The sequence below is a fragment of the Camelus ferus genome, chromosome 8 (genome assembly GCF_009834535.1).
Source record: "Camelus ferus isolate YT-003-E chromosome 8, BCGSAC_Cfer_1.0, whole genome shotgun sequence".
NCBI lineage: Eukaryota > Metazoa > Chordata > Mammalia > Artiodactyla > Camelidae > Camelus > Camelus ferus.
The window spans coordinates 4,838,493-4,851,832 of NC_045703.1; the positions used below are offsets into that span (position 1 = coordinate 4,838,493).

The 13,340-nt window shown below is 37.2% G+C and overlaps 1 protein-coding gene and 1 non-coding gene across 4 annotated transcripts in view; both read right to left on the reverse strand.

Moving 5' to 3' along the window:
- MANEA (mannosidase endo-alpha) overlaps nt 1-6,488 on the reverse strand; it is a 60,336-nt gene extending 53,848 nt beyond the window's left edge. For 2 of the 3 annotated variants that reach the window (XM_032484428.1, XM_006187244.3), the window contains exon 1: nt 6,143-6,297. Coding sequence is in view for 1 of the 3 variants with exons in the window: in XM_032484429.1 (XP_032340320.1) it covers nt 6,143-6,473 (331 nt within the window). In the remaining 2 variants the exon portion in view is untranslated. Of the gene's footprint in view, nt 1-6,142 lie in introns of all 3 variants that reach the window. The other variant, XM_032484429.1, reaches the window with a different exon arrangement.
- A 6,158-nt stretch (nt 6,489-12,646) lies between these two features.
- On the reverse strand, nt 12,647-12,719 carry TRNAV-CAC. Its single transcript has one exon. It is a non-coding gene; the product is annotated as a tRNA-Val (tRNA).
- Nucleotides 12,720-13,340: the final 621 nt, after the last annotated feature.

Here is a 13,340-nt window from a genome sequence, read left to right on the forward strand (position 1 = left end):
TTCAGTCAGGGGTTTTAAATAACTCCCCTATTACCTACCCTAAACTCTTAAAGAATAATGTAAATTGTAGGGCTCAGAATCATTCAAATACTTATATAATCCCACCTGAATTGCCTTATACTCTTAATGTAGCAAAAGGCTTTCTATACCTATGACTCAAAATTCAGAAGCAGTAAATAAAAAGACTAATTTAGAAAAAAATATATATCAAAAAACACTATATGATAAAGTAAAAGGACAACTGAAAAACTGAATGAAAATATTTGCAAGATTTTCTGTCACTCAAAATTAGAAAAATGTAAATTAAAACCACACAAAGATATCATTTCTTACCTATGAGATAGGCAAAAAATAAAAAGTATGAAAATACATCTTGTTGGCAAGACAGTGAAAAAACAAGCACTACCATACACTACTAGTGAATGCAAATTTGTACAATCTTTTTGAGAATTTGGCAGTATCTAACAAAATTATACATCCATTTACCTTTTGACTCAGAAATCCTACTTCATGAAATTTACCTTGAAAATACACAACCAATAGTAAGTACGTAAATTTACATATAGCATTGTTTATAATTGTAAAATGTTGAGTATCCTGTTGAAAAATAAGGAAGAGCTCTTTGAGATGACTAAGTGATTTTCTAGATACTCTGCTAAGTGAAAAAAGCAAAATACAAATAAGAAAAAATACATTTTCTCAAGTGAGTAAAAGAAACACAGAAAACAAGAATCTAATAAGGTTCATTATCTACAGGGGGTAAAGAGAAATTGGGTGGAAAACATGGGGAGATGAAAATGGGACAGAAGGATAGGGAAGCAACTGAGTATACCTTTTTATGTAGTTTTGTCTTTTGGAGCCATGTTATATTTCACATAGTTAAAAATAGTTAAATTTCAGTAAATAAGTAATTATTTTTTGCAATGATACAGGTTAGCAATTTTTTAAATTTAATGTATACTGTAAAAACAAGCAATATATGCTGGGAAGTAAGGCCCAGGTTTTTCACTGACCCAAAAAAGAGCGAGTTACAAATGTAGAAAGTGGGAAGCTAAAATGAAACTTGGGTTGTCAGGTTATAATTGGCAGAATCAGTATGGATGTATGGCTTTTAAAAGATCAATAAACAGGTGTGTTGGGGGAGTGGGTGTATGTATATATAAATATATTCCAATTATTTCCCAGCTCTGTCCACTGAGATTCTAGAACCAAAGAAACACATCTGATGCAAAGATTTTTATTTTTATGTACCCTTCTCTACCAGATTCCTTGGAGAAATGCTGATTCCAAAAATGTGGCTGGGAAAGTACAAGATAAGCCTGGGACATCTTGCCTGAAATCAGGAAGGACTCAAAAAATGTAGAGACATGTTCTTAAGACACAGGAGCCAGCTTGAGGGGGCAACAACTGACTAAATCTGGAATAATTTGTCATCAAAATAACAAATAAGAATAAATGACAGACATTAAAATAAAAATTCATAAATCTATATTGATTTTTTTAATGTAAAAATAAATGGAATAAAGAAAACTCAGAATGCCAACTAATAAGTGTAGATGGAATGATGGAATTAGATGATCACAATTTTGTTACCATCACAGTAACTATATCAAGCAAGAATCATTAATGGATATTAAATTAGGGATTAAAAGTTTATGAGAAACAGGATATCTACATATTGACAAAGTATCTTGCCAAAAGATAACCAATTAACTACAAAGGGAGACAACAGTGCAGAACCTAACAGACATCACCTTTAACAAGTAACCAAAATTACTTTGTCCGTTAATTTTGAGTAAGTAGATATCATGTGTCTACAGAGAGGATGCCCTAAGAAGAAAACAGAATCACTGCTATGGCATTTCTGTCAAAATTAATCTGGATCTAATCATGAGGAAACATCAGACAATATATTAAGATACATATATACGTACATATGTACACATATTACAATATGTATGTAAAATCATACACAATGTAACATATAAGAGAGTGTGTGTGTGTAATGATAAAGCAAATGTGGCAAAATATTACCATTTCGTGAATCTGTAGGAAAAATATACAGAGAGTTGTTAAGTTGTATTATTTTTGAAACTTTTAAGTCTAAAATTATTTGAAAATTGAAAGAAAAAATTAAAAAAAGACTATCACCAGCAAACTGGAAGATATGAACTGTCTTCTGAGAAGTTTATTCCCAGGAAGAGCCAACTCATACAGTCCTTTAAACTCTGCACTGCAGGGCTCCAGGGACTGATATTCCTGTGTATGGAATGTGACAGTCCTGTGCACAGGAGTAAAGGGATGATATAACCATTTCAGCCTGCCTCTATGATTTATTGTCCCAAAATTTTCAAGTTGTCAAGATAAAAATAAATCCTTCCCTTTCCCTAAAGAAAGTGAGAATTTTGACAAGCCATGAAGTAGGGGGAAAAAAAAAAACCTATGGACGTAATATGATCTCAACTATATTAGAGATATATACAGAAGAAGAAAGAGTACTGAAACATGTATGATTTCCTCTGGGCAATCATTTACTTAGTGATATTTTCTTATGCTGCCTTCTAAAATTAGAACAGAGTATTTCACAAGGAAGAAAAGTTTGTTTGGGGTAGGTATTTTATAATCAATGGTACTGAATATTGACAAATCACAGAGAATGGAATAAACAACTACTGGATTTAGAAATTTGTAAGACACTGATTTTTGTAATGTTGATCAGCTGAATGGCGTGAAATGCATGGAGGAGTCGGGATATATAATAGGAAAAATACTGATCTTGGAATTGGAAGATCTAAGTTCAAATCAGCTATTCTGACCTACTTGTGTGACACTGAGTTTTAACATCACCTTAAAAAAATTAATTCTTCTATTTTTGGACAAAGTTGATCTGTAAATCATGCAAGATACGTATACGAAATAAAATGTAAAAGAGCAATGTTTTAATCAAATGTAAATATTAATTGGATTTTAAAAAAAGAAAAGTGAAGAAATATATGAAGCAAAGAGTGGAGACTTTTTATATTTGTTAAATTCATTTCTCAGAGCTATAGATGAACACAAAATACACTGTATTTATGAAAGCTGCCCTTTGTTCCCCCTCTTGCCTGTAAATCTAATTTCTTAAGCTGGTCTCTCTTTTCCTTTCACATTACTTATTCAATTCATTCACTTAAAATGTTTATCACCTAATTATAGGTGATCCACTGGCTCTATCCCAACCTCCTGATCTCAATGAACAATAAGTCATCTCAACCTAAATAAAGGCAGTAGACCATTGTGATTAGAAGTATGGGTTCTGCAGCTCAAATGCTTGAGATCAAATTCTAGCTGGGACATTTTTTAGCTAGTTCACCTACGCAGGTGACATGATCTTTCCCTGCTTCTTTTTCTCATCTTTACAATGAGTTACTATTACCTCACTCACAGGATTTTTGTGAGAATGAAGTAAGTTAATATTATAAAACTCACAGAATCATTTCAGACTTAGTGTAACACTGAATAAATATGAACAATTACTTATTCTGATGATGATTATTAGTAAAGATGGGTGTCTGGCAAGCAATCAATGACCAACACATAGTGTTCTCTCTCTACATACCTATTCCCCATATGGCTAACTTTTGAAATACTACTCTCATCCTTCAGGACAAAGCTGAAATGCTCCCTCTTCTTCACACCTCTAATGAATGATTCCAGAGTGCAAAGTGCTCACTTTCCCATACAGTCCATTGTTACAGCATTACCTACTTTTTTAAACTGACATTTCTTTATGCATTGCATCATGCTATTTATTTACATGTATTATATCCTCTACTAGATTGCTCATAAGGTCCAGAAATGGAGTCCTTACCTTTATATTCTAGTAGAACCCAACAAATCTTATATTTAGTCAAGGAACATTAAATGTTCAGCTTAAAAAAATTTAATTTCAGGCCCTTTTTTTGACATTGGTATCTGATCGGGCAGTATGTATATAAATAGATTCTACTCACTATACATACATTTGACATGTCTGTAGTTTATACTGAACACATTATATACGAAGAATCATAAATAGATAATTCAATAATTTAAAAAATCCATTTAAATAAAATTTATCATGTCCAACTTAGCAAAACAATGAAACTTGAGAATCCTAACAGGTCTAATGATGTTCAGGAAAGGAGTAGAGAATACTTATTCAGTTTCAACAAAATGAAGTTTCAGAAGTCACCTGAGAGAAAAAAATTCCAAAAAAACAATCTGGTATCTTTAAAGTGAAGTTTGAATGGGATAATAATACACAGAAGTAATACACAGTAGGTTCTTTTGAAACTAGTTTTGTGTTTTATGACTTGAAGGTCTTCTAATCTTTGAAATATTTGTTTTTGACATGAAGGTCTAGTGAGGTACAAGAGCTCTAGAATCAGTACGGTATCAATTATTATCTCAGAAAGTATTTGCTGAGATCCTGTTACTCAGAAAAGCCAGAAAGATTTCCCTTTTTAATTATTTATTGTTATATTCTATAGATTTCTGGTGCTTTTTTCTTCTTCTAGCTCTTTTCCTAGTATTTTCTAAGAAGCCACTGAAGATAAACATAACTAGTACTAGAAGACACACCTGGAACTTTCAAAATCAGTTTCTGTTCCAAGGGTTCCTTGCCCAGGTCAGCATTAATAGTAAACACCTGTACCCTTTCGTTAACAGAAATTCAGTTAATTCTCATCATTCCATTTTCAATCTTTGCATCAACCTATGAAGTAGAAATTCTCTTTAACACCATTTTACAGATGATTGAAGTAAGGCACAAGAGCAGTTGGTAACTTTTTCCAAGCCTCTGGGCTAATAAATGGCTAAGTAACCTGTCTGAGGTTAAGCAACGAGCCAGGAGCAGAGCAGAGGTCAAGCGCTTGCCCTCACGTTACTCCACCTTCCGCAACATTTTAAGACAAACCAAGTTCACACAACAGAAGATCGCAAATTTTGTGACACATGAAAATTGCTGACATATGGTCATGTTTTCATTTAAAGACTAAGAATTTAGAAACAATGACTATCTACTACCTACCCATAAACTGTAGTCCAAATTTAATCTGAAGAAAGCTTACTTTCTTACCATACGCTTACTACTCATGAGTAACAGCAACAACTCTGGTGATGTTTCACGCAGAGTCTGAAAATCCACAAGATTCACTGAATAACTATTTTTTCAAGGTTTACGTACAGCTAAATATTGAATGAAGTAACACTGTTATGAAAAGCTGTGCAAAGAATGTGACTTAATATTACCAATACCTAGATTTTATTTGTTTATATTTTTCTTCAAACGGTTGTCTAAATACTGTACCATAAACAACCCATTCCAGTACTATTTACCTTTTTTTTAAAAGTCATATAATTAACAGTATCCTCCATTGTTTTACTTTTTTAAGCACTTCCACGTTTTCCCTTAACTCTTACCCATAGGGTCTTGCAATAATGAAATGAAAACAAACTATCCTAACTGCCTAAATTTCAATTTGCTCCTTTGGTAACGGGGAAAGATACTACTGCAGCCTTGGTTGCATCCTGAGACTTAGCAAAGGCTAACAGTCCAGAATGATGGAGCCAAAAGTGTTAACAGGTGAACGTGAAAACAGGTGAAAGTAATTTCTCTGCGAGGCCTCGCCATCCTCGCTCTCCTCTCCCGACGCCGTCCGCAGACCAGCGACCGCTACCTTCCTGCTGCAGCCCCAGCCCGGAAGGCCACCACCTTCCCACTAGCCCCGAAGGCTCAAGGCCGAGTTTGAGGACAAAAGTGCAGGGCGCTGAAAGGCTCCCGTCACTCCCCGAAATTCCCAACTTGCTGGGGAAAGGAAAACTGACGCGACCGGGAGTTCTGCTCCAAAGAAGCGGCGGAGACAAGGCCAGCAAGGAGGGGATACAGCAGGACAGAGCGCAGCAAAGCTAACCAGGGCAAAATAAGGGGCAAGAGTGTCAACGTGGGGCGTCCCGAGGCCCCAAGGCTAGCAGCTCGACGCCACCGGCCGCCGGGGCGCAGGGCCAAAGGCCCTCCGGCAGGCGAGCAGATTGACTGGCAGGTGAGCGCGCAGGCGCTGAGGATGGGCCCCGAGCCGGCCGCAACCGCGTCTGGAGAGCCCTGAATCCTCCAGCTACTCACCAGAGTCTGGGAATCCAGCCACCAACAGCACAAACTCGGCCGCCGGAGATGTTGACGCCGGGAGGAGAGGGCGCCCACGGCCGCAACGCTTCGAGCTCAAACAGCCCCGCCTCCCAAGGGCGCGCGCAAAGCGTCCCGGGAGCCCCGGGGGCGGGGCCTGGGAGGAGCGAAGGTCGTGAGTGGGCGGGGCTATGGCCTCCCGTGGCAGCCTCCTCCTTGCCGGTGAGGGACGGGAGGGGTGTGGGTGAAAGAGGGGGCAGCTTTTTTTTTTTCTGGGCGTCCAGTTAAGAGAGGAGCAAAGGGGCGAAGTAGAATTGCGCTGGATTCCCATCCTCTTTCCCCAACTGGGGAGGGCCCTTTCCTCTCTTAGAAACTGGTCTTTAAGATCCGCTGGGATGGGAAGCTTTCACTAATAGAGGACAGCTGCTTTTGATGTGAAGCGTTCAAAAGTTGCTTTTAACTCGAGTACACTGGCAGTTTTCAAACTTTTAAAATTAAGGAACTGTTTGCCTATTTTAAAAAAAATGCAACTTTACTTGGAAGCTAAAAGTAGACAAAGATGACATTTTAAATTTGCAAATTTATTAAATCACATTCCTGTTGAAGTACTTATAGAAATAATTGAGAACAATGAGGCAGCTGTGAAGAACAAGAACTTTTGAGATAGAGGTTACAGCTGAAGACTTTCACCTTACATCAGCCTCAGGGCCAAGAGAATTCTCTATTTTGTTGGTTACATAGTAACAAGGAAATCTTGACTCACAGCCTAGAAGTTGCTTTTGTGAACAAGAGTGATGGGCTCTCCTTAAAAATCTCACTGGGTTTCTTAAACAAATTTTAATTGTGAAATATACATATATGAATGTATCCCAGATGTGCACATTTTAAAGGATAATGGTAAAAAGAACACCAAGTACCCACTACAAAGCTGAAGACACCAAAAAACAGCATTATTGAAGCCTTCTAAGAAGACCTCTTTTAAAATGTTTCCCTTGCAGTCACAGATAATCATGCTAAATTTTATATTACTCATTTCCTTGCTTTTTTGAAAATAGTTATATATATGTACAATTCCCTAAAACATAGTTATCCTGTTATTGTATTTTATATAATGAGTTATACTGAATTTTTCCTCTTAACTTCTTTTTCACTACACATTCACATTTTGAGATTCCTCTATATACAAATTATTTCATATGGATTAGGCTGGCACATCATTATAACACTCGTTAGATTTTTAAATGTTTGCGTGGTGGTAGCATCTGATTGCTGTTTCAATTTGCATCCCCTCCCTACCTTGCTAATAGAGTTGTGCATCTTTATATGCTTAGTGGCTATTAAGGTTTCTGTGGGATGTCTGTTCTTAGTTTTGGCTTATTTTTTATTGGCTTGATCATTCCTGAAAATTAATTTGTAGATAATCTTGTCTATATATATATTTAGAATTTTATTTTTTTACGTTTTTTTAGAATTTTATTTTTTAAATCTTTATATATTTTAGAGTTCAAATACTTTTCTCTGGTCATTCATATGGGTTGTAAATGACTTCTCTTAGTTTGTCAATTGTCTTTTTACATTTTATAGTGTCTTTTGATGACCAAAAGCTATATATTTTAAAGTACCATTAGTTGAATTTAATATATTTTTTAGATTATAAATTTGTGCTTTTTTCTTTCTTATTTACAAGTCTTCCCAACCAGAGACTATAAGCTATTCTATTTTCTTCTAAAAGTTTTAAAGTTTAATTTTGACGTGTTTTAGATGCAGAAAAGTACAGATAATAACATAGTAACATAATGAACACCCATGCACTCAACTCTATGTATCCAAACATTATGCAAGCCCCTTTTCACGATGATTCTTCTCTAAATTGCCTTAGCTATTCTTGGCTCTTTGCTTTTTCATGTAAACTTTAATATGAGCCAGCTAAGATCCATTAAAAAAAAAACCTATTTGGATTTAATTGGAATGGAATTGACAGAGGTCTGCTGAGGCCTATGTAGATACTGACTGGAATGTGTCACCAGATTCTCCCAGAGTTCTTAGTTTAGAGAGGCTAGTGAGGGTTGGTTCTGCCTAGTGCTTCCCATCCTTGTTCACATTTTGTCAAACAATAATATTTTCATAAAACATTGAAGCAAACATCCTACTTGCAGTGAACATGATGGATCTGTGGCTCTGACTATCCCAGACCCTACATGGTAAATCCTAGGATTAAGGAGATTGATAGCTTGGCATACCTGTAGCACATTAGTGGCACCCTGGATGAGAAGCTCTTCCCTAGCTAATTGATTTCACTTCACCACAACACACTATTATACAAAGGGTCTTCAGGAAACTGGGTTTCCAGCAGTTATCCTGGGAGGTGACTGAAGACCACAGCATATGCCACTATGGCTTGTGGATAGATTGGGAAACTGCCCATCTGTGACATCCACCTATGAGTTGAGGACTAGGTTTGGACAATCTCATCAGTGGTCTATATAAATAAGCCCTTGTGAATCTTCCATGCACTGGTGTTCTCACCCAGCTCTGCGTCTTGTAATTTTGTTTTATAGCCTAGTGCATATCTTTCTAGTTCTTTTCTTCTCTTGCAGTAATGGGAGATTTGGAAAAAGGTGGAGACATCACTGTCCTTTTGGTCATGAGAGAGAGAATTTTAACCCAGGCCTGTGTATTCCAGGAAGAAGGGTTTTCTGAGACTACAAGTTGATACTTGCCTAGGGGCAGCTGAGTCAAGCAATTGTTGGCAATGATAAAACAATAAAAAACTAGGAGGTTACTTAGTCATTGTTATTTAACCCTACTTCCTGAAACGTACTGTTTGTTCTAGTCCTAGAACTGTCCTTACTGTCTGTCTCCTGAATACAGTTGTCCCTGGGTATCTGCAGGAGATTGGTTCCAGCCCCCCACCCCTCACCAAAATCCATGGATGATCAAGTCCTTTATATAAAATGCCATAGTATCATTTGCAAATAATTCATGAACACCATCCCTTATACTTTAAATCATGTCTGGATTACTTATACTTAATTCAATATAAATGTTGTATAAATAGTTGTAAATACAATGTAAGTGCTATGAAAATAGTTGCCAGAGTGTGGCAAATTCAAGTTTTGCTTTCTAGAACTTTCTAGAATTTTAATTGTTTTTAAAAAATATTTTCCACCGAGGTTGGTTGAATTTGCCATGTGGAACCTGCAGATACAGAGGACTAGCTGTATTTCAAGTCTTTTTTCCCCCCTGCAGTCCTGGACGTTTTATTAGAGTCTTCTAGATAAATCATGCCATTGTATCTCCACTCACCTGAGGTCTCTTCTCAGTTCCTGTCCACATCCTCTTCACTCCCATTAGTCAGTTATTTTTTTTTTTTAACAGAAATAGAAACTGAATATGGCAAACTAAAACACAGATAGACTTTCTGTGAAAAGGTATAGAGAAAAGCACAAAGGTGAAGGCTAGTCCTTTAGGAAGTGGCAATGGACAGGAACCCAGAAGGGCTGGGCATTGGGAACACAGCCTCATACAACAGTCCAGATTAGGGTACTGTTCCTTTCAGGGATGTACTGAACTCTCAAAGTTGTTGATACTACCAGAATTTCTCAATTCTGTTTGCATTGTTTGCCTCATTTCTTCAAGATTCAAATTTTGGGCTGAAGTAATCTGCTTAGCTATGCCTAGGTTACATGTTTGTATCTTCTTAGCTTCCTTGAAGTGGAAATCAGTCCCTTTGGCTTTCTTAATGGGAAGTGGGGCACAAGACACTCACTATGGTGTTCCTCCAAAACCAGAAGGGTTTTCAGATTCTAAATAGCTAAAAGAAACAAATAAAATAAATCCCAGAACAAAAGTTCAATTACCCACTACACTATGCTTTAATGTCCCATGTCAAGTCTACCTTCTTTATGGCTATTGTATTACATCCTGATTGCTCCAGTCTTTGGATCCCTAGTACATTTATAGGGAGTAATATAAAATGCAGCAATAATTTCTTCATTAAGTAAATTGTCATTCCATTCACAATATTGTATCTGGCTTTACGGAGTTTAACTGGTATACCTCTTGACACATTTTTGAGATGCAGAGAATGTAACTCCAAGTGCCCTGCGTAGAACACCAAAACTTCCACCAGCTGATAGCAGACAATTGAGATACAAACTCTTACCTGTTTCCCTAATGTTCTAATCCTTTCACCATTTAAGTACCCAGAGACCCCGAGTACCTACCAGCATTGTGACAGCAAAGAATCCAATCTAACATAAACTCATGAATTGTGACACAGGTCAAAGAAGAAGCTGGCCTTGGCAGATCACGTATCAAACCGAGCTGTGTAAATTCCCTGGCCTTGCAGTGGCCACAGGGACTAGAGTGCATTCTTTAACCACTAGTAGAGGCTCTTCTGGGATTGACTCACAGCCCAGAATTAAACTCAGTGTTGGTAATTCTCAATTGCTATGCTCTCAACGTTTGTATCCCTCTAAAATCATATGAAGAAATAACCCCTCCACCCACCACTCTAGGTGTTAGCATTAGAAGGTGGGCCTTTGGGAAATTATTAGGTAATGCAACCAGAGCCCTTATGAATGGAATTAATGCCCTTATAAAAGAGGGTTCAGATAGATCCCTTGTTTCCCTTTCTGCCATGTGAGGATGAAACAAGGTCTATGACCCAGAAAAGAGCTCACACCAGACCATACTGGAACTCTAATCTTGGACTTTCAGCCTCCAGAACTGAGAAATAAATGAAATTTATAAGCCATCTAGTCTATGCTATGTGGTTATAGCACCCCTGAACAAATTAAGATACCAACTAAAGGGGCCAAATCCCTTGACAAAAGCTCTTTCATTCTCTGATTCAAGCACTTGCCCAGGTCATAGCACTCTTGAGTGATGGAGATGGGAGAGCGTTTCAGTGTCACTAGCTTCCCTTACAGAGGTGGCAGGAAGTTCACCTCTGGTTGGTTGGTGCTGTGAGATGTGAATGCGCCAATGACTGAGTGTGGGCCATCTCTCCTGAGGGAGACCCTGTTCTGTTCACAGGCATGGTGGTAGTTGAGACAGACGCATGCCTTTAGTTGAAAGCTGGACCAACAAGGAGATGCAACACTTCCTGAGTGAGGAAACTACTCCACAGGTTAATTCAGAGCCTCTTGGTGATTTGAGGGAAGGAATTTTCATGTATTGTGACAGTACATTAGTTTCATACCCTAATCAGCCGTGCCCCAAATGTTACCTCACTTAAAGTTCATGTTTGACAGAATCATTTCCAAAGGCATTAGGGTCTGGGTTTCTTCCTTTCCAGGATGCCTTAGGTTCCTTTACCAAATTGACCTAATCTTTCTTCTGCCATAAACCACCCTCTCCTGACATAAAAAAGGAATAGTTTGCAAAGTCACTAAAAGAAAAAAAGGCTTGCTACTTCCTAAGCTAGGTAAGCCCACTCATTCTCTATTTATATACAAGTAATTCTTCTCAACAGTATTGGCTACAAAGTGATTTTCTGTGCTGGCTCGTTCTAAAAAGTAACTGGTAATTTCTCACTAAAAGAGAAAAAGGAAAACATGCATTTATTCTTTGAGACAACATTTCTTCTGTTAGAGAACCCAATCAAAAAGGAAGTCTGTGCCTTGTACATCTTTTCTACCTTCCATAATTTTGAGCTCCATGAGTACAGATACAGAGAAGTCTGATTCGCAGCTGCATCTCCTATATCCAGCACATAGTAAGTGCTTGTGGTAGGCTCGATAATGGCCCCCAAAGATATCTAAGTCCTAATCCTCTGAACCTGTGAAATGTTGCTTTACAAGGCAAAGGAGACTTTGCAGATGTGATGAAGGATTACCCGGGTGAGTCCTGTCATCACAACTGTCCTTACAAAAGGCAGACAGAGAGAAATTTGATAGAGCAAAAGGCAGTCTGATCACTGAATCAAAATGCTATACTGATGACTTTTAAGATTGGGGAAGGGGCCACAAGTAAAGAAATGCAAGGAATGCTGCTCTGGACACTGGAAAAGGCAAGAAAACAGATTCTTCCCTAAGCCTCCGAAGGCAGTGACCATGCCAGCACCTTGATTTCAGCCCAGTGAAATTGACTTCAGACTTCTAAGTTCCAGAACTGCAAGAAAATAAAGGTATGTTTTTTAAGCTACCACGTTTGTAATTTGTTCCAGCAGCCATAGGAAACTAATGTAATGTTTAATAAATGTGTTAGCTGAATGAAGCAATGAACAGTAGGGGTTCAGTAATGACAACATTAATTACAAGATGCCAGGTTTGTCTAAAAATTGCATGTGAAGAGACAGTAGACGTACTGTATGGTTTTTTTTTTTTTAATAGACCTGGAAAGTTTCTTGGGGTGTGAGAGAAACACCATCCTTCCAATATATCCATGGTGTTAAAACTAATTACATTGACTTAACCTGGGGTTTTTATTTATTCAATCTTTTTTAAATTTATTTTTATTTTTATTTGGAGTGGGTAATTTGATTTATTATAATTTTAATGGAGGTACTGGGGATTGAACCCAGGACCCCATACATGTGAAGGATGCACTCTACCACTGAGCTATATCCTCCCCTCATTTATTTACCAAATCTTGTTCTGGTTGTTTTAGTTGGTTTTGGTTTGTTGAGATTGTTCAGTATGTTAGTTTTATGATAATTGGTTTTATTTGATTATGCATTTATTTACAATTTGAAGGCAGGGTTGCCTACTGTCAAAATACTTCAGTTCAATAAGAAATCTCTGCCTTCTAGGAGCTTGCCATCTACCAAGGGATACAGAGATATACACTGTAAATGATTATGTTAATTATCTACCTACCACTGGGTTACTTCAATAATATTTTATGGTCTATATCTTCAAGAGTTTGTGCTCCTGTAAAGGGAGGCTTTTTTTCCCACTCACTTGTGTACTTTTATATCAACTAGCTTAATACATTTCATGTACCAAGTCCTCAAATATGTTTAATTAATTAAATATATCTATTGGCCAAAAATTCATACTTTATTGACTGAATAAGAAACAAAACACTGTGTGTGTCTGTGTGTGTGTTTATTCATGTGTGTGATGCCTTTGTGGTAACATACTTCTATTACTGCTTCTTTCAGAATAAATTCTCTCAGTATGATTTTAATCATCTTTTCAAATAAAGAAAGTACAATAGTAAAGGCAGAACTTACCAAATTACCATTTAT